At 39.6% G+C, this 21,683-nt stretch overlaps 1 protein-coding gene across 2 annotated transcripts in view; it reads right to left on the bottom strand.

The window, feature by feature from the left end:
* The window catches only part of VEPH1 (ventricular zone expressed PH domain containing 1), a 243,943-nt gene that overhangs the window by 113,918 nt on the left and 108,342 nt on the right, over positions 1–21,683 (bottom strand). For both annotated transcript variants that reach the window (XM_046003913.1, XM_046003914.1), the window contains exon 7: positions 6,426–6,646. In XM_046003913.1, the coding sequence (XP_045859869.1) occupies positions 6,426–6,646 (221 nt within the window). The remainder of the gene's footprint in view (positions 1–6,425; positions 6,647–21,683) is intronic.

The raw sequence follows: 21,683 nt of genomic DNA, 5'->3' as shown, positions 1-21,683 counted from the left end.
GGGGGCAATGCTGACCAGAATATCACATGTTTTTAATTATGATCCTGAACCTCCTCATATTCCCTGAGTCAACAGTTGCTCTCAAAGAATCAATTTCTCTTTGTAAAAACATGTCTTGCCTAAAAAAAGTGGGAACTCTTATAAGCGTTTTTAAGACTCTGTTTTCCTTCTATAGAGCACAGGCTGTGAATATGAGCTCTCTCAAGTATGGGGGGAGACTAGAGGGGCCCACAGAAAGAGAGCTAACACTTCAGGGCACGACCATGGGTGCAGGGGTGTAGAATGGCGGTATGAACTATAGTGGCTCAGAGGAGAGGAGGTCAGAGTCGGCAGGGATGGGTGGGGAACACCTCCCGGGAAAGTGGTACCAAAATGGAGTCTTAGAAAAGGGAAACCTTCAAAGGGAAAGGAGGGAGGAAGTGGGCATTCTAGAAGATAATGATAAAGGTTAGGGAAGTATCACTTTAGGGGGGAATAGGCAAATGTCACCATTGACAATCCTTTAACATTTTTCTGAATTATCTGTGAAGTACTGTGAGCACTGTAAATCTCATCCACACTGACATTTGAGATCTACCGGACTATGGCAGGAAATTCTATGAGCTGATGTCTGGGCATTTGCACTATTGCCCCTGCAAGAACGACGAAGGACCTAGAGGGGAGTAAGGATTGGATAGAGAACGCTCCTTTATTTTCACCTGCCCACAAGATTCACTCTATTACACTTGAACAGGACGCCTCTGTCATCGCAATACATATCCAAAGACTTTGTGGTTGTGAGGATTAAACAGTATAACATAGTTGAAAGCCCTTAACACAAAATCTGTCATGTGGTAGGAGCTAGTTAAAGGCATGGTCATACCTATGGATAACATCCTCTTTTGCAAATTGGAAAGAACATGGCCCCCACTCTCTGAGATTTCTGTTCTGGACCCAGTAAAAAGCCACCACTCTCAACCTCTTGGGCACTGCCTTCAGGGACTGTGTGGTACACCAGGGGTAGGCTCTGATGTGATCTCCAGGGTATCAAGATGGGAACTCTGGAACACAGGTGGCAAAAGGTCTCACATTTTGAAAAGGGTCTTTGCAGGCAATGTTGCTTGGCTACACATTCGGGCCACGCGCTGACTTAAATCCCTGGTTTTCCCCTGTAATCCATTTTTTTGATGTTTATTGCATGAAATTTAGGATAGACCAAAACTCTGGGGACATGCCAAGAAGGATAGATTTCCTGGAGTCATTCCTTATGGACATCATCTCCTTATTCTGTTTTCCCTTCATTCTCCCTGATACACCTTGTTGTTGTTCGCCTTCCCTCCATTGTGTCATCTCTTTCCATTTATATCAAAATCAGATTTATACTTACCCATTTTGTTTTGGCCACAATTTACCTTTCATTCCCCCTCCCCCCAACCCCTGGGCTCGATTCTTAAAACAAAGAATCAGCACAAAATCTTACCACTACTGCCATCATTACCACCAAAACAACAAAAGAACATACAACCCACTGAACCAAGCCAGAGGTCTGGGAATGCTTTAGCTACATGCTTCACGTTAAAACTTCTCTCACAAGCAACTCTTTTCCCCCCACAACTTGAAGCTTTGGCTAGGGTTTGAAAACTGGATTGGAGGGAATTGTAAATCCCCTCTCTCTCACACACACACACACACACACACACACACACACCCCACCCAGGCCTGGGATTTGGGGCTGTGTGCAGTAGCCCTTCCTCCTTGTCCTCTGCTTTCCCTAGGTCTTTTTCCACTGTCATCCTTTCATCCTGTCTTTTCTCAGTTCGCCTACTGACCCCCTGCCAACCCCTGTTTCTTTTCATAATTTCCATCCCTCCAAGTTTCCATCCCCAACTGGTGCCCGAGCCTAACCACCTACTAAGACAACTTGTGACAAACTGTCCCCAAATCTGTTAGTGCCCGATTAGAGCAGTTTCCCTGGAACCACATGCACTGGGCAAAAGTGTCTTCTAGTCCAATGACCATCTGAATGCTCGGCCAGCACACAGTTGCCAGGAGCTCACACTCTCCTTCTACACATCCCCTGAGTCCTGATTGGCATAAGGTTCAATGGTTAGTGCTGCCCAGAAGGCTACTCAGGGCTCCCAAGATTCTGACAGGTTTAGATCCTTTCTCTTATCTTGTCACTTTCCTTTTTAACCCGTAATTGCTGTTACCTCTTTTTGCTTCCCCAGAATTAGTTCCAAATTCTAAATGCTTTGCTTGGCTCTCCTGTTGTTTAGCTCCTGTTGGTTTATTGTTTAGCTAGAAACGTTCTTTCTAAAACATGCAAATAAGAAAAGTGCAAGTGTGTTACCTAGTGCATCTACTAAAACTCACCTAAGTAATTAAGAATGACTTGGAACAAAGAAGGCTCCCGTCTACTTCAGTTCATTCTCCCTAGGATGTTAATTGTTTTTCTTCTGATAATCTTGTATTTTTGGCCTGAAGTCTAAAATCTGGCCTGCCGGGCTATTTGTCAGATTTGTAAATTAGATGACATCTGTTTTGAATATTATCGTCTTTTATTTTCTTTCACACTCTCCTCACTTATTCATTTCCCCTTTAATTGTAAGGATCACACTTCGCTGGGTGCTTGAGACAAAAGTGTAGACCTTTCTTCTTTGGGGGACACAGATTAAAATTACTCAAGCTAAGTGGTCACATTGAAAGCTATTCAGGAAAAGATGTTGAGAGTGAAGCCTTAGCAACCATCCCACAGAGGATGAACAGCTAATATAAAAGGCTGGCTGTCCACATCAGCATTTTGAGATTCCCACTGAATAATTACAATCAATTAGAAGGAGATTGATAGTGAGTGTTGAACACTGGCAAAGTGAGTATTTTGAATTGAGAAAAGTAGAAGTAGTGGGGATGGTGGTCATGGTGTACATGGGATGAGTGGTGACATTTTTATTTCCCTACATTTCATTTCTCTCTGGTTTTCCCCCAAAAAATAATAAAAGGAGGAGAAACTTAAATGCACTCTCATACCTACAGATTCATATTTTAATAGTAAAATCTAATGTGTGTATATGTGTGTGTGTGTGTGTGTGTGTGTGTGTGTGTGTGTATCTTAAAATCTTCTTTTCATGGGGAAATTTTTTATTGCTCACTGGGTTGGGCCTGCTTACTAAGGATCAATTTTCTTGTTAGAATGCCCAAGGTAATACCCTTGTGTAACATGTTTTCCCTTTATATAAATATTTTTCACATATATACTCTTGCAGATGCCAACTAGCTTCTTGCAACTTTGAATTTGCAGAGGCAATAGAAAGCATATAGAACACTGGCCAGAACGTGTGCCTAAGCTTTCACATCTGATACACACGTCACTCATCATTGGAAGAAGAAATAAGCAGGCTGGCTATGCACAGAATTCAAAATGTCTCCAGGATATAAACCAAATTTCTAAAACCACATCATCATGAAAATTGGCCAACAGTGACTTTGTGCTTGCATACAAATGACAAATCACCCCTTCATGATGCTGGCCTTGGATTTCTTGGATACCGCTATGTTTAGGCTGTTGCTAGGCTGGTCATGGGTCTGTAAAAATACTATTTTTGAATAGAATATGTATATAAGAGCAGTTCTCAAGTGTAAGAAATTTTTGTCTCTCAGGGGACACTTAGCAATGTCTGGATACATTTTTGGTTGCCACAGCTGAGGGGGAGGGCTCCTACCAGCATCTACTGGGTAGAGTCCAGGGATACTGGCAAATATTATATAAGGCACAGGACAACCCCATAACCAAGGATTAATGAGCCTAAATTTCAATAGTACCAAGATTAGAAACCTTGGTTTGTAGGCATTTATATATTGAACCAGCCAACAACAGATCAAAACTATGACATTGAGAGCAAAAGGGCACTTACAAGAAAGCAGTCTTCTTTGGATGAATAGCTATTGCTGACTTTGATGACCCTATTGGTTAGATAATACTCTCTGTGTAGAGTGGACTAAGAGATCCTTCCATTTGGGCTTCCCTCATGCTCCTCTTTTCATGGTTGTTAGCATCATCTTCCATGAGTATGCAGTCCCTCAAATTATGTATCTCTGGGCTTTATCCATAATCTTCCCCTTCTCCTCATCATACCTCTTGTTGGTAATCAGTTCCACATAATTCTGCTCTCCTCATTATAATGATACTCCCTGACTTCTTAGGTCCTCCACTACCAATTTAGTTCAGGCTCCCCTCACAGCTGAAAGAGCCTGCTTATTAAAGTTCCAATGATCCTATCCTGGTCACTCTCTTGCCATCTTGCTGCTCCAGCCAAATCCATTCAGTGCTCCACAGATCAAGCCGCTTCCTCAATTCCCTGGTCCTTCAGGGAAGAGACATTTATCAAGTGCCTGTCTGCTAATTACTCTGTTAGGAGCTGTGATCATTCTCTGGATTAAAACCTTTCCAAGCCTCCATATTGCTGAAGGGATGAATGCCTCTCTTCTTGATGCAGCATGTAAAAGCTTCTGATAATCTGTCTCACCTGACATTTCAGCTTACTCTCTCACCCTGCCCTGACGTACTTGCTCCAACCACAATGAATCAATGGCTTTTCCTTAATTTGGGTCACACACTCTTAAACCTCTAACTTTGCCCATGCTATTCCCTGAATTTAAAATATCCTTTCTACCCTTTTCTGGAGAACTCTCCTTCATCCTGTGCAACTTCATCTAGTACCTAGAGAAATGCCTGGCCCATGAAGCTGCTCAATAAATATGGAATGAAATTAAATTTCACCTTCTCTCTAAAACATTCTATAATTTCCTGGCTGTTAGTCAGTACATCTCTCATGCTCCACAGCCCGTTGTATGCACTTCTACCAAAATCCCCTTGCATACATGACTGTGAATCCTTTGAGGGAAGGGATGGTGTCTTATGTCTCTTGGAACCACAAGACTCTGTGCCAAACTGGACATAAAGTTTCACTGATGATTAAATGCTCATTTCTTATGTTTTTGGGATCCCTTAATTCACGCTGGAAATGGTATGCATCATTTGGTATCCCCAAAACTCACAAAATTTGACACTGGTCTCCGATAAGCCCTGTCCCTGCTCTAGAACCGAATACCCTCCAGTCCATGGTGTGAAGATAAAGTCTGAGTTTGTCCTCTATTGCCTAGTCACTGTTTAACCTTAGGAAGACATTTAACACCTCTCACCTCAAAAATAGAAGTATTTTTTCTTTTGTAAAATAGGAATAATGATATCTGCTTTTCTTACCTTGTGGAACAGTCATGAGGATCAAATAAGAGTACATGTTGGAAACTGTTTTTTAACTTCTAAGGGTTATAAAAATTTCCAAGTACTTCCCTATTCAAAATATAGCAAAATAAAATACAACACCTCCTTTAATCTTTCATGATCTTTATTTTTTTCCAAAATTTTTCCCACAAACTTTGGCCAGTATGATGCATTGTATCTACTCTCTCTCTTCAACCCCAGGAGTTCTGTTTTCTTTACACCCATATCACTGGTGGTTCATTCATCATAATTTTCAATAATTTCCCATGGACACTCTTCTGTCCTTCCCTCACTGGACTTGACTTCAGTCCACCTCTCCCTGAGCTATTCTCTTCATTGGAATCAGTGGATTCCTGAAACATGGATTCTGATAATATCCTGCCATGTATAAAACCCCACAATGATTCTTCATAGCTTACAGAGTAAAATTCAAACTCCTTAGGAAGGTGTCAAGCCCACCATCCTGCAGTCTCTGCCTACCACTTCATTTGCATTACCTAATGTTACTCTCCTAACACATACCCTACCCATATAAAATGAATTCTGTTTCCAGAAAGTGTTGTGCTCTTTCACGTGCTGCCCAAAAGACAGCCTGGTGCAATCTGGTCATCTTTTAGGACTTGGTTCAAAATATCATCTCTTCTGGGAGGCCTTCTCTGATCTAAATTTTCTATTTCTCTTCATTCCATGAAGAAGTAGATATCCCTATCCTTGTGTCCCCAGACTCCATGACCACATCTTGATTAAGCATGACCTTCCCACTATTCTCTAGTTACCACTTAAATATTTATTTCCTCTACTAGACAGTGAGATCTATGGGTACAAGGAATATGTTTTATCTCTCTCTATATGTCTAGCTTCTAGCAAAATTCCTGGTAAGAGCAAGCAATTGCTAAGTGCTTCTTGACTAAGTGAGTGATATAAGCATTATTTGTACTATATTCTTATTCCTTTGTCACATTTTGTGCACTTTTTAGAATTTTTGTTTGTTTGTTTCACTCTGGTTTTCACAAATTTAGAAAAAATTCTGGAAGATGCTATAATTTACTCAGAAGCTATTCTGCATTGAGATAGTGGGTTTGGTTTTCTTTGGGAAGTTGAGAGCCTACTGTCTGTGCTATGGGTTTATGACATGTCCCTGATGTAAACAGGAGCTCCTGCTCACCTGCTGCTTCTGGCCTTGGCTGTTTCCAGTTGTTGGGTAAGGAGCCTGGCAATCGTGGTGAAGCTGTTGCTCATGCGGAAGATATCTCTGCTCTGAGGGCCCAGGATGGAGGAGAAAGTATCAGTGATACTCTTAATCTCCAGCAGGAGAATATGATGAAACGAATGTTCCATGTTGGCCAATTGACTCACCAGGAAAGGCAGGCAGCTCCTGGCTCTCTCCTGACAAAAACAATGAAAAACAGTGTGCACTGTTGGTGGGAACATAAACTGGTACAGTTAAAATGGAAAACAATACGGAGATTCCTCAAGAAACGAAAAAATATAACTACCATATGGCCAGCAATCCCACTTCTAGGTATTCATCCAAAGGAAACAAAATCATTATCCCAAAGAGATTTCTGCACTCCCATGTTCATAGTAGCATTATTCATAATAGCCAGGACATGGAAACCACCAATGTGTCCATAAAAGGATCAACGGACAAAGGAAAATGTAGTATATATACACAATGGAAAACTATTTATCCATAATCATGTCATAAAAAAAGAAGGAAATCCTGCCATTCGTAACAACATGGATGAACATAGAGAGCATTATTCTAAGTAAAATAAGCCACATGGAAAAGGACAAATACCATGTGGTATCATCTATATGTGGAAACAAAAAAAAACAACAACAAAAAAAGTTGAACTTTAACTGAGAGAACCCTGAGGGGACTGGGGTAGGTGGGAGAAATAGGGAGAGTTTGTTCAAAGGATGCAAGCTTACTTTTAGCTATAAGTTGAATAAGGTCATGTATGACATGGTGACTATAGTTGATAACACTGTATTGTATAATTAAAATATGCTAAGAGAGTAGAACTTAAATGTTTTCATTTATCCCTCCCCCCCAACAAAAGGTAAATATGTGTGGTGATGGATGCATCAATTGACTCTATATGGGGGAATCATCTCATAATGAATATGTATATCAAATCATCACATTGTACTTATTAAATATCTTGCAATTGTACTAGCCAATTATACATCAGTTAAGGCTGGAGGGGAACTAAAGGACAATGAAAAAAAAACCTGTATTTTAAAAGAAAAACACAGTTCCCTGACCAGCAGATGACGATTCTATGGGGAGCTGAGAGAGATAGCTAAAACTAAATAATGTCTCATTCACAGTGCCTCTGAATTGGCTTCTTTGAGATTTTAACCTTTTTCCTGATGATGAATAACAAACGTTATTCCTTTCTTAAAAATACATCAAAAGGGGAGAGGAAGCAAGATGGCAGAGAATTAGGAGACTGAAATATCATTAGGTCCCAGGAGCTCAGCTAGATATTTATCAAACCATTCTGAAGACCTACAAACTCAACAGGAGATTGAAGAGAAGAAGAGCAACAATTCTAGGAACAGAAAATCGATCACTTGCTGAAAGGTAGGACATGCAGAAAAATGAATCCGAACCAATGGGAAGATAGACTGTGGGCGGGGAGGGGCTGGCCCCCAGCAAGTGGTGAAGCAGCAGAGCACAATATCAGAACTTTTTGAAGTCTGTTCCTCTGGACATCACTCCAGAGGCTAAGCGGGGATGGAGCCCTCATGGGGACAGTGTGGTCTCAGGTCCTGTGGGGTCACAGAAAGACCAGGGGTGTCTGAGTGTGGCAGAGCAGCCAGGTATTGGTGTGGGGAAGGTGGTTATAGTGCCAAGGAGTGAGCTCTCAGCTCAGGGTAACCTTAAACCATGATCTGAGGCACATTTGGGCTGCTGCTCTTCGAGCAGGGACCCCACAAGTGGCAGATCCAGAGAGACCCCTCCTTCCTCCTCCAGGAGGAGTGGTGCAGGAATGCGCAGCAGGAATCTGCTGGGTTTGGAAACTCCAAACAGGGCCATGTGCCAGAGACAGAAATGTTCAGTCACAAGATGGATGAGCTTAGAGTGTGGCCGGAGACCAGTGAGACGGGAAAGTTTGACAGCTTTTCTCTGATGGCACACTGAGAAGTGGGGCCCTGTGCTCTTGGCTCCTCTGGACCAGAGATTGGGAGGCCACCATCTACATTCCCATCCTCCAGAGCAATATGGAAAGTGTTAAGGGAACAAAAGCTCCCAAGAGCAAACCTGAGCAGATTACTTAGCCTGGATCCTAGTAAGGGCAGTGCAATTCCATCTCGGACAAAGATAGTTGATACTCACTGCAACAGGCCCCTCCCCCAGAAGATCAGCAAGAGCATCCAGCCAAGACCAAGCTCACTAATCAAGGAGAACAGCTGAACTCCAGAGCTAGGGGAAAACAATGCATAGAATTCATGGCTTTTTTCCCAAGATCCTTTAGTCTTGCAATTAAATTTTTTTTAATTTTATTTTTTTCTTATTCTACATTTTTAACTTTTCCTCTTTCCCCTTTTAACATTTTTTAACTATTTTATCTTATCAATACCTTTAAAAAATCTTTTTAAATTTTCATTATTATAATATTTTATCCCTTCATTGTATTTAACTTTAATTTTTTGTACACATATACATCTTTTTCTTTAAAATTTTGGGGTACAGTTTCTTCTAATAGATCAAAATACACCTTAAATCTAGCACATGGCTTTGTTCTAGTCTCCAGCCTGATCACATTCTTCTCTTTTTTTTTCTTTTCCCACTAAATTATCTTATCAATTCCTTTTTAGAATCTTTTTAAATTTTCATCTTCATAGTCATATTCCATCCATTCATCATGTTTACCTTTATTTTTGTATATATATATAAGTTTTCTTCCTTTAAAATTTTGGGAGGTAGTTTCTTCTAAGAGACCAGAATACAACCCAAAACAAGTGGGTGGCTCTGTTCTATTCACCAGTTATATATACATATATACATGGAAGATATTAGAGAATCCCTTCCTGGAGAAATACAATCCCTTTCTGGAGAAATAAAAGAACTAAAATCTAACCGAGTTGAAATAAAAAAAGCTATTAATGAGGTACAATAAAAAATGGAGGCTCTTACTGCTAGGATGACTGAGGCAGAAGAGAGAATTAGTGATATAGAAGACCAATTTTAGTATATGTGATGCTGAAGTGAGCACTGATATAGAAGACCAAATGACAGAGGCTAAAGAAGCTGAGCAAGAGAGAGACAAACAACTACTGGACCACAAGGGCAGAATTCAAGAGATAAGTGATGCCATAAGACAAAACACTATTAGAATAATTGGGATCCCAGAAAAAGACAAAAGAGAGAGGGGGGCAGAAGGAATGAATTATAGTAGAGAATTTCCCTAATATGGCAAAGGGAACAAGCATCAAAATCCAGGAGGCACAGAGAACCCCCCTCAAAATCAATAAAAATAGGTCCACACCCTGTCATCTAGTCGTAAAACTTAGAAGTCTTAGTGACAAAGAGAAAATCCTGAAAGCAGCTCAGGACAAGAGATCTGAAACATACACCAGTAGAAATACTAGATTGGCAACAGACTTATCTACCAAGACCTGACAAACCAGAAAGGACTAGCATGATACATTCAGAGCAATAAATGAGAAAAATATGCAACCAAGAATACTATATCCAGCTAGGCTGTCACTGAAAATAGAAGGAGAGATAAAAAGCTTTCAGGACAAACAAAAATTAAAATAATTTGCAAACACCAAACCAACGCTACAGGAAATATTGAAAGGGGTCCTCTAAGCAAAGAGAGATCCTAAAAGTAATAGAACATAAAGGAACGAGACAATACACAATAACAGTCATCTTACAGGCAATACAATTGCACTAAATTCATATCTTTTAATAGTTATTGTGAATGTAAATGGACTAAATGCCCCCAATCAAAAGACACAGGGTATCAGAAAGGATAAAAAAACAAGATCCATTGATATGCTGTCTACAAGATTACCATTAATGGACATCAAAAGAAGGCTTGGGAGTGGGGAGGCAATCCTTATATCAGATAAATTAGATTTTAAACCAAGACTATAATAAGAGATAAGGAAGGATACCATATCACACTTAAAGGGTCTGACAAACAAGAAGATCTAAAAATTTTAAATATCTATGCCCCTAACATGGGACCAGCCAATTATATATACCAATCAGTAACAAAATCAAAGAAATACATCAACAATAATACAATAATAATAGGGGACTTTAACACCCCCCTCACTGAAATGGACAGATTCTCTAAGCAAAAGATCAACAAGGAAATAAAGGCTTTAGATGACACACTTGACCAGATGGACATCACAGATATATTCAGAACATTCCATCCCAAAGCAACAGAATACACATTCTTCTCTAGTACACATAGAACATTCTCCAGAATACATCACATCCTGGGTCACAAATCAAGTCTCAACCAGTATCAAAAGATTGGGACCATTCCCTGCATATTTTCAGACCACAATGCTCTGAAGCTAGAACTCAATCATATGAAAGTTGGCAAGAACTCAAATACAAGGATGCTAAAGAGTTTTCTACTAAAGAATGAATGAGTCAACCAGGAAATTAATGAAGAATTTAAAAATTCATGGAAACAAATGAAAATGAAAACACAACTGTTCAAAATATGTGGGGTACAGAAAAGGTGGTTCTGAGAGAAAAGTATGTAGTGATACAAGTTTTCTCAAGAAACAAGAAAGGTCTCAAGTACACAAGTTAGCCCTACACCTAAAGGAGTTGGAGAAAGAACAGCAAAGAAAGCCTAAACCCAACAAGAGAAGAGGTATAAGAAAGATCAGAGCAGAAATCAATGAAATAGAAACCAAAAGAACAGTAGAACAAATCAATGGAACTAGGAGCGGTTTCCTTGAAAGAATTAATAAGATTGATAAACCCCTGGCCAGACTTATCAATAAGAAAAGAGAAAGGACCCAAATTAATAAAATCATGAATGGAAGAGGAGAGCTCACAACCAGCACCAAAGAAATACAAACAATTATAACAACATGTCATGAACAACTATGTGCCAGCAAATTTGACAATCTGGAAGAAATGGATGCATTCCTAGAGCCATATAAACTACCAAAACTGAACCAAGAAGAAATAGAAAACCTGAACAGACCCATAACCAGTAAGAATATTTGAAGTAGTCATCAAAAATCTCTCAACAAATAAGAGCCCAGGGCCAGATGGGTTCCCAGGGAAATTCTACCAAACATTTAAGGAAGAATTAATACCTATTCTCCTGAAACTGTTAAAAAAATAGAAATGGAAGGAAAATTTCCAAATTCATTTTAACGAGGCCAGCATTACCTTGATCCCAAACCAGACAAAGACCCCATCAAAAAGAATTACAAACTAATATCCTTGGTAGAACACAGACGCAAAAATTCTCACCAAAATACTAACCAATAGGATCCAAAAGTACATTAACAGGTTTATTCAACACGACTAAGTGGGATTTATTCCTGGGCTTCAAGGTTAGGTCAACATCCACAAATCAATCAATGTGATACAATACATTAATAAAAGAAAGAACAAGAACCATATGATACTCTCAATAGATGCTGAAAAAAACATTTGGCAAAGTACAGCATTCTTTCTTGATCAAAACTCTTCAAAGTGTAGGGACAGAGGATACATACCCAATATTATCAAAGCCATCTATGAAAAACCCACAGTGAATATCATTCTCAATGGGGAAAAACTGCAAGTTTTTCCCTTAAGGTCAGGAACATGGCAGGGATGTCCACTATCACCACTGTTATTCAACATAGTACTAAAAAAGTCCTAGCCTTGGCAATCAGACAACAAAAGGAAATTAAAGGCATCTGAATCAGCAAAGAAGTCAAACTCTCACTCTTTGCAGATGATATGATGCTTTATGTGGAAAACCCAAAAGACTCCACTCCAAAACTGCTATTAATTCATATAGGAATTCAGTAAAATGTCAGGATATAAAATCAATGCACAGAAATCAGTTGCATTTCTATACACCAAGAGCAAGGGACAACAAAGCGAAATTAAGAAGTTGATCCCATTTGCAATTGCACCAAAAACAGTAAGATACCTAGCAATAAACCTAATCAAATAGGTAAAGAATCTGTACTCAGAAAACTATAAAATACTCATGAAAAGAAATTGAGGAAAACACAAATAAATGGAAAAATGTTCCATGCTCATGGCTTGGAAGAACAAATATTGTGAAAATGTCTGAAAGCAATCTACACATTTAATGCAATCACTGCCAAAATACCATCAATTTTTTTCAAAGAAATGGAACAAATAATCCTAAAATTTATATGGAACCAGAAAAGACCCATGAATAGCCAGAGGATAGTTGAAAAAGAAAGTCAAAGTTGGTGGCATCACAACTGCAGACTTAAAGCTCTATTACAAAGCTGTCATCATCAAGACAGCATGGTAATGGCACAAAAACAGACATGTAGATCAATGGAACAGAATAGAGAGCCCAGAAATAGACCCTCAACACTATGATCAACTAATATTTAACAAAGCAGGAAAGAATGTCCAATGAAAAAAAGACAGTCTCTTCAACAAATAGTGCTGGGAATATTGGACAGCCACATGCCAAAGAATGAAACTGGACCATTTCCTTACACCACACACAAAAATAGACTCCAAATGGATGAAAGACCTCAATGTGAGACAGGAATCCATCAAAATCCTTGAGGAGAATACAGGCAGCAACCTCTTCGACCTCAGCCACAGCAACTTCTTCTTAAAAACATCGCCAAAGGCAAGGGAAGCATGGGCAAAATGAACTAATGGGACTTCATCAAGATCAAAAGCTTTTGCACAGCAAAGGAAACAGTCAAAAAAACCAAAAGACAATTGACAGAATGGGAGAAGATATTCGCAAATGACATATCAGATAAAGGGCTAGTATCTAAAATCTATTAAGAACTTACCAAACTCAACACCCAAAGAACAAATAATCCAATCAAGAAATGGGAAAAAGTCGTGAACAGACATTTCTGCAAAGAAGACATCCAGTGGCCAATAGACACATGAAAAAATGCTCCACATCACTCAGCATCAGGGAAATACAAATCAAAACCACAATGAGATAACATCTCACACCTGTCAGAATGGCTAAAATTAACAAGTCAGGAAATGACAGATGTTGGCAAGGATGTGGAGGAAGGGGAACCCTCCTACACTGTTGGTGGGAATGTAAGCCAGTGCAACCACTCTGGAAACAGCATGGAGTTTCCTCAAAGAGTTGAAAATAGAGGTTCCCTATAACCCAGCAATCACACTACTGGGTATTTACCCTAAAGATACAAATGTAGTGATCCAAAGGGGCACGTGTACCCAAATGTTTATAGCAGCAATGTCCACAATAGCCAAACTATAGGAAGAAACTAGATATCCATCAACAGATAACTGGCTAAAGAAGATATGGTATATATGTATGTGTGTGTATACACACACACACACACACACACACACACACACACACACACACACACACATGCACACAATGGAATACTATGCAGCCATCAAAAGAAATGAAATCTTGCTATTTGCCATGACGTGGATGGAACTAGAGGGTAATATGCTGAGCAAAATAAGTCAATCAGAGAGAGACAATTATCATATGATTTCTCTGATATGAGGATTTTGAGAGCCAGGGCAGGGGGTTGTGGGGGTAGGGAATGAAAAAATGAAACAAGATGGAATTGGGAGGGAGATAAGCCATAAGACTCTTAATCTCACAAAACAAACTGAGGGTTACTAAGGGGATAGGGTGGTTGGACACTGAGGAAGGTATATGCTGTGGTGAGACTCTTAATCTCACAAAACAAACTGAGGGTTACTAAGGGGATAGGGTGGTTGGACACTGAGGAAGGTATATGCTGTGGTGAGTGCTGTGAAATATATACACTTGATGATTCACAGACCTGTACTCCTGGGGCAAATAATACATTATATGTTAATAAAACTAAGTTTAAAAATACATCAGTAGACTCATTTGCCTATATTGTCAAGTCAAAACCTCTTGACTACCACTGAAGACCTCACTCCATGCATCTACTCTTCCCAACTTTGTGTCCTCCTCAGCGCAGTGTCCATGTCTGTGATTCAGTAATTGCCTGCAAGGGGGAGGCTGGTCAGTGGCACCCTTGATCCATCTTTCTGTCAGGTGGTGCCATGGTGTGCAATGTTTACCTCCTCCCCCCAGGGTATTTTCACTCATTTATTCATTTTAAGCATCTTTCAACATGTTATGAATTCTATGTGCCTGGTCAAGTGACCAGATCATATTATCTACCTGTAATCAAGTTAATGCTCACAAATGAGTTAAATCAGTTCCTTTAGAGAAACATAAGATGAAAGACAATATGAAAAATGCAGGCATGAGTAAGAAACAAGCAAAATGTCTTAGCTGATAGGTCTCCTATATCTATCTCTTCATGAACCATGAGGTACCATGATTAATTCAACATGAATGGAAGTTAGCCAAGAAATTCAAAATTATCAAAGGATAGTTGAACCATAGATTTGTACCCAATATAAATGATGATATACAATTAATAAAGATAATTTTAAATGTTTTATTTCATCTTTAATTCCTCCTTTAAAATCCTTTTTTAATGTATTAAAAAACTGTTTATTATGTTACCATAGTAGAAAATATATATAATTATAAATAAACATGTGCTGTAAATTGATGTTCAAAATCCTTTTGAGTGATGGGTGTATAGGTCTAAATTACTTTTCTATTTTGATATTCCCTTCTACCCTTTTTTCTAGGTCTTAAGCCTTAATTTCTTTCCAGACATAACTTCTACCCTATCTCCTCCATGAAGCCATTCCTAGTGACCTTTCTGTCTGAATTTTCACTGTTATAGACTTTTAAAAAAATCTCATTAGTACTTGATTGCATTTGATTATTTGTGTATTCATGTTTAATTTAATCACCAGTTAGGTATTGCATGCTTAAAGTATGCCTGCACTAGATTCTAGATGACAAAGGTGAAGAGGTGGACTCTGCCTTGGAGGGACTTGCAATTCCCCCTTCCATTTATAATTCACTAATGGTTATATATACCAGTCAGGTCTCCTAAAGGGGCTCTTTCTCAACATCAATCATCAGCCTGGCACAGAATTGAGCCTGTAGAGCCTACACCTAGTGTATAGGTCTTGATTCACTCCTTTAAGCAAAACCTATATGCCAAAATATGACTTTATAAATAGAATATATAGTTGCAAAGGAATTTTGTACTTTACAAGAAGTATTTATTACAGAACAGATTTAAGTAGTCAAGTTCCCTAGTCTTTAATACTTAATTAGGTTTTCGAGGATTTCTTGTACAACTGCACTGGAACACATCTCTTGGGGATGTGGAGTACAGCTGCCAATCAATCCCTGAATAATTATTTCTTAAGAGCCAGTAAGTCACAGTGCTCTGTCTGGGTGTATGGGAAGATTTCATGAGCCGGACATCTAATGAAGAGACATTTGTTCATTAAAGGATAAGAATGTTAGATGACTAAAAAGTAGAGGCTGTTTTAACAAGTTCCTGACAGCCCATTTGATACCTTGGCTCATACAATTGCCAGGTTGCAGAGTGACAGTTGAATGCTCTTGAGTCTAATAGGTACATAGACGCTTTCATTCACTCAAGGTCTCCATATGTGAATTCACAGTATGCAATGCATCACAGGGACATTTTCCACTCCCCATTTAAAGGCAAAACCTGAATGTGGGGGTCCCTACCATGTGCCAGGCTCAGTTTCAGGAGCTAGGAAAACATTACTGAAGGAAAGGGATAAAAACCCCTGCCATCACAATAAGGCAAGCAGACAATAAACAAAATACTTATGTAAAATATATCATGTGTTGGAAAAAGAAATATGTGTCAAAGAAAAATGAAGCAGGATGGGGAGTCGCAGGGAGGGGAGTCAATGTTAAATAGTGTAAGAAGATATAGTCCATATATACAATGGAATATTACACCTCTATTGGAAAGGATGAATATCCAACATTTGTATCAACATGGATGGGATGGAGGAGATTATGCTGAGTGAAGTAAGTCAAGCAGAGAGAGTCAATTATCATATGGTTTCACTTACTCACGCAGAATAAGGAAGAACATGGAGGATGTTAGGAGAAGGAAAGGAAAAGTGAATTGGGGGAAATCAGAGGGGGAGATGAACCATGAAAGACTGTGGACTCTGAGAAACAAACTGAAGATTTTGGAAGAGAGGGGGATGAGGGGATAGGTGAACCTGGTGGTGGGTATTAAGGAGGGCACGTATTGCATGGAGCACTGGGTGTGGTGCATAAACAAAGAATCTTGGAACACTGAAAAAAATAAAATAAAAAAAAATAGTGTAAGGCGGTCAGATCTCACAGAGAAGGTGACATTTGGAGTTAACAGAATTTTAGAATCTAAACCCAACATTCTCAGGAGCCATAGAAAATAACTATAGTAACACTTGTCGTGCTTGATAACAGGGAGGCTAGGAAGATATGAAATTCGGCACATGGGCACTTTACTACAGAGAATGTAATTTCAAATTTCAAGTAACTTCTCTCTTCACCTTCAGAATCAGATTCTTCTTCAGCATTTTTTAAAACCATGGCGCAAACAATTCATTTGCTTATCCAAGAAGTGTCCCTATGGTTTTATTAAGGATTCTTCTGCCTATAAAAATTAGCAAGCCCTTTATTTTTTTTAAAGATTTTATTTATTTATTTGTCAGAGAGAGAGAAAGATGGAACACAAGCCAGGGGGTGTGAGGCGGCAGGCAGAGGGAGAAGCAGACTCCCCGCTGAGAAAGGAGCCTGACTCAGAGCTGGGTCCCAGGACCCTGGGATCATGAACAGAGCCAAAGGCACATGCTTAACCAACAGAGCCATCCAGGTGTCCCTAGCAAGTTCTTTCTTTAAAGCATGCGTCTTCCTAAAGGTAAAAGGGACTGTGTGGGTATTTTCTGAAACCCATACAATTCTGGATGGTCTTCTGGCAGCCAAACTGAGCTGAAGGGAAAATTAATCACAGTGCAAGAACAAGAAAAATTATAACTACTCTGGAACTAACATATGAAACCAAGCCAGCCTCACATCGTTTGTTTGAAACCTTGGAGAATGTCCATGTACCTTACAGGGGTAACAGATGTGATTTTGGATTAGAAAGTGTGGTGTTCGGGTAGGAAGGGGGTTTGAAGATTCTGATTTCTTTCTCAACTCCATGATATTTTGTCTCTGGGGAGGCAGTGACTTCATTTTTTCTGTTTTCAGTCATTCCACTGAGGGTAAGGTCAGCAGCACCTGTATGCCTTAATTGCAGGCCTGACTTCATCCCTTCTGACAAACTATTTATTATAAAAATAATAATAGCTGACCCACAGGGTATACTTAATCTAAGTGCCAAGTCTATTTGGCACACTTTTTATGTGTTTATTCATGAAATCCTCCCAATAATACTCTGAGAGGAGTACTGTGATCACTTTCATTTTATAAGGAGGAAATTAAGGCACAAACAGAAGACTAACTTGCTCAGGGCCCATATGCCTTCTCTGCCTCTAAAGCCATATACTCACTGGGGATACCCACAGTCCCTCCCGTCCAAAGACCCCAACCCGCTCACACACATATTTTTCTACTTTTTGTTTCTACATCTTGTTTATCGTCAGTTATATGGTCCTTGATTTAGTGATATACACCGTAAATGCACCGTGAATACAAGAGAGAGCAGCAGATCTAAAATTTTTTGGTTTCTGAATCTCCTTACTCTGCTAAAAATCCCAGGCGACCCCAGAGAGGTTTTGTTGATCTGAGTTTTATCTATTCCTATGTGCCCTATATTGTCACATGTATTAAGTTAAAACTGAGAAATTAAAAATAAAACGAAACAAAAAACAAAAAAGAACATGGCTGGCGGCACTTTGGATTGTCACACCTGGGGAATGGGAGGAAGGGCTGGTAGTCCAGTCCATAGTGGATGGAGCCAAGAGATGTTGATAAACATTGTACATCGGGCAGGACAGCTCCCCGCCACCAAGAATTATCTGACTCAAAATGTCAATAGTGCCAAAGCTAAGAAACCCTGAGTTAAGTGAAACTGGCTTTTTGTTTGCTTTTTCCTCTGAGTGTGTGGTGCTAAAGAACTTAAAAAGCCTGTTGGTGCCCTTGCCTGGACGGGTGCTGAGGCATTAGCAGTTTTACCTGCCATGGCTCTTATCCTTCCAGCACAAACGTCGACACAGTGCAAACGGCCAATGATGTATGAGTGTTATTGTGAAAATAACTTTGACCTCATAGATCCCCTGACGGGGTCTCAGGGGTCCGGGAACCACACTGAGAATTGGTGAACAAGAATCAAGGGTCAGCAAACTTTTTCTGTAATGGACCTGATAGTAAACATTTCTAGCTTTAGGGGCCATATGATCTCTGTGGTGGGAAAACAGCTCCAGACAATAAGTAAATGAGCAGGAATGATTAGATTTGGCCCACAGGCAGTCATTTGCTGACCCCTGAACTAGATTATGTGCTTAGAAAATTGCCTGGGCCATACCATTCATTTTTATCAGTGTTATTCATTTTGTTTTTAAAATAACTCTACTCCCACCTCATAAAGCTCCCCTGGTATTCTTTGTCAGGATCACAGAATGCAGCTCAGAAAGCGGCCAAAAATGAGAACGTGGGAGCCTGTAATGACGACGATAGTTTCTCTTTCTTAAGCATTCACCGTGTGCCAGGTACTTGGCATGTGGTTCCTCAATCCTCACCACAAATCTCGCAAAATGGCTATCAGGTGACGGTACTGATGACAAAGGGGTGAATCACTTGACCGACGTCACACAGGTAAGAGAGTCCTAATAGCTGAGCCAAGAGAGAATCAAGAGCTGCCTGATTATAGAGTTTGAATGTTTCCACTTCTGGTGTGTAGTGCAGCCCTGTGTGCTGAAAGCTTCCCTGCCTTCTGCCCCCTGCAGGCATCACCAGTTGATATAGTGCTCTTCTCTGCTGAACCTAGAAGCTTTCCGAGACCTCTCCTCAACACCGTCTCCCCTGCGAGTGCTACTTAGCTGAGGGTTCACATTAGAGTACCTGAGAAGCTTCTAGAACAATTCTAATGCCCAGTAACACCCCACCCCCCTTTCCTTTTTAATCTCATTATAATAGGTGGAGTCAAGGCATAGGACTTTTTTAAACCTCGCAGATAATTCTCATGTGCAGACAGGGTTGAGAATCACTCTTCTGTTTAGAGCCATAAATCTCAGAGAAGTTGCGGATTTGTTGGTTTAGGAAATGTGGATTAAATCTTAAAATCCACACTTTCTCTCCTCTATCATTTGTCAATGTACAGAAAATAATGGAAAAGAGTATATTTAGCTGCCTGAATGGAAATACTTAATTTCTTGGGCATCTGCTATTTTTGCTTTTTTATTGGGTTAAGTCATTATATTTCTTCACAGCTCAACTCTGAAGTCTCTACACACCAAAGAGGCACAGGGATATTAGAAATGTAAATCAAATGAACTTACGGTTAATGCTTTCTTAATGAAGTGTTGTCAGAAAGGCCTTAGGTTTTGCTCATGAACCCTCAGAAGTATGAGTGGGGCCAGGGGGGCTTAATGGCTCGAGGTATATGTATTTCATGCGTCTCTTTCCTAATGATGGAGGGATTACTACCTCCAGAGCAAGATCTGAAGGGTCTGTATGGGTCCCAACCCCACCATAATTCTTTGGCTTCGAGAAATTCTAGAGTAGGGGACTAACTCTTTCCAGTTTGCCCTGGGATTTTCCCAGCTGTCGCACTTGGAAGTCCCTCATCCTGGGAAACTCCTTAATGAAGGGCAAATGGCCAAATTGAGACAGTTGGTCACTTATTTGGCAGTTTGTGAGAAGGTGAGAAATTACTGCAGCTTAGAGGATTCTGCTCCATAGACTCACGTTGTTGGTGATATGAAGATACATCCCTGTATACCCACCTCTCTGTGTGTGTATCTGTGTGAACACTGAACTAGCAAATACAGAAGTATTGTTTCTAGGGAAATACAGGGTTAGGTTCTCACAAGCCTCTGGTCATACATCTTCATCAATTGAGGAAAACATAACCTTGTTTTATGTGTGTTAAAGACATATTAATAAATATTGTTAATTCATTTAAATTGAACTCACAGCCAACAGTACTGTAACTCATGCCTGGACGAAGCTTGTTGTAACACATATATTTTCTTCATAAGGCACATCACAGCCTTCTTATACTTGGGAACACTAGACAGCACTTCAGTGCTACACTTGTGGGACATTTTAAACAGCAAATCACCAGCAAAAAAGACAAAGACGAGAAAAATGTGACACTAAATAGACCATGAAAAGAACAGAGATGTGTATGAGAGTTGAAGGGTGACTCAAATTTTTTGCTGTTCTGTGCAGGTCTGTGGATGATCTCAGAAGTACCTTGAGTATTGATCTGGGATTACAAACACATTTTACTGGTGGGTGAATCCACAAACACAAAATCAGTGAGGAAGATAGAAAGATGGGAGGAAGGAAGGAAGGTAGGAAAGAAAATGGGTCGGTAGTTTGGTAGGATGATCTATTAATTAATCTCAGATCTTTGTGGATCTCCTATAAAAGGAAATACCTGCTTTTACCTTGGTTGGTCTGAATTGAAAGACATTCTAAATTGTTAACACATGACTTTCCATAAACCATTGCAATCATGCCCAGAGAAATGTTAGTTCACCCTTACTAAGGTCAGATGGAGTATGGTTTCCAGCACACCTCCCAGTTTGTCTTTTCCTGTACTTTCCATCATTGGCAGGTTCTCTTATTGTCTTTAAACCAATTGAAATTTTCTTTAAGTAGGAAGTTACTACACACCCAAATCCATTTGAACTGCATTTTTCACCACATATTAATTCTTCTCCCCATTATAGATTTTTTTTGTTTGTTTATGTGACCCAACTCAAGTGTGCAGATTGAAGACTGGGCATAGTCATTTGCTTTTTGCTTACAACTCAATTATTTATAGAAGAAGATGAAAATGCGGGTAAAACTGACATCCTGAAATCCTTTTTTCTTTCTTTCTTGATTCTCCATACAAAAGGGAAAAAAAGATGTTAGAAAAAATGCCATTAAAAAAAAGGGATCCATCTGGTTTGGGATACCAACACTATGCAGCCCTCCCTGAATGAGAATTGTAACTCATTTATGAGAAAAAACTTTAATTGGTAGGAATCTCTTTGAAGCAGGTAAAGTTGTACTTGCTGAGGGTCTATGGTTCTTTGTCCTATTAACTAGAAGATTTTTGGCATCTTATACTCTGTTTTCTATTTGGAATTTGAGGTATCAACCTT

The sequence above is a fragment of the Meles meles genome, chromosome 4 (genome assembly GCF_922984935.1).
Source record: "Meles meles chromosome 4, mMelMel3.1 paternal haplotype, whole genome shotgun sequence".
NCBI classification, from domain to species: Eukaryota; Metazoa; Chordata; class Mammalia; order Carnivora; family Mustelidae; genus Meles; species Meles meles.
Note: the sequence above shows the minus strand (reverse complement) of the source record. Positions and strands in the feature narration are given on the sequence as shown.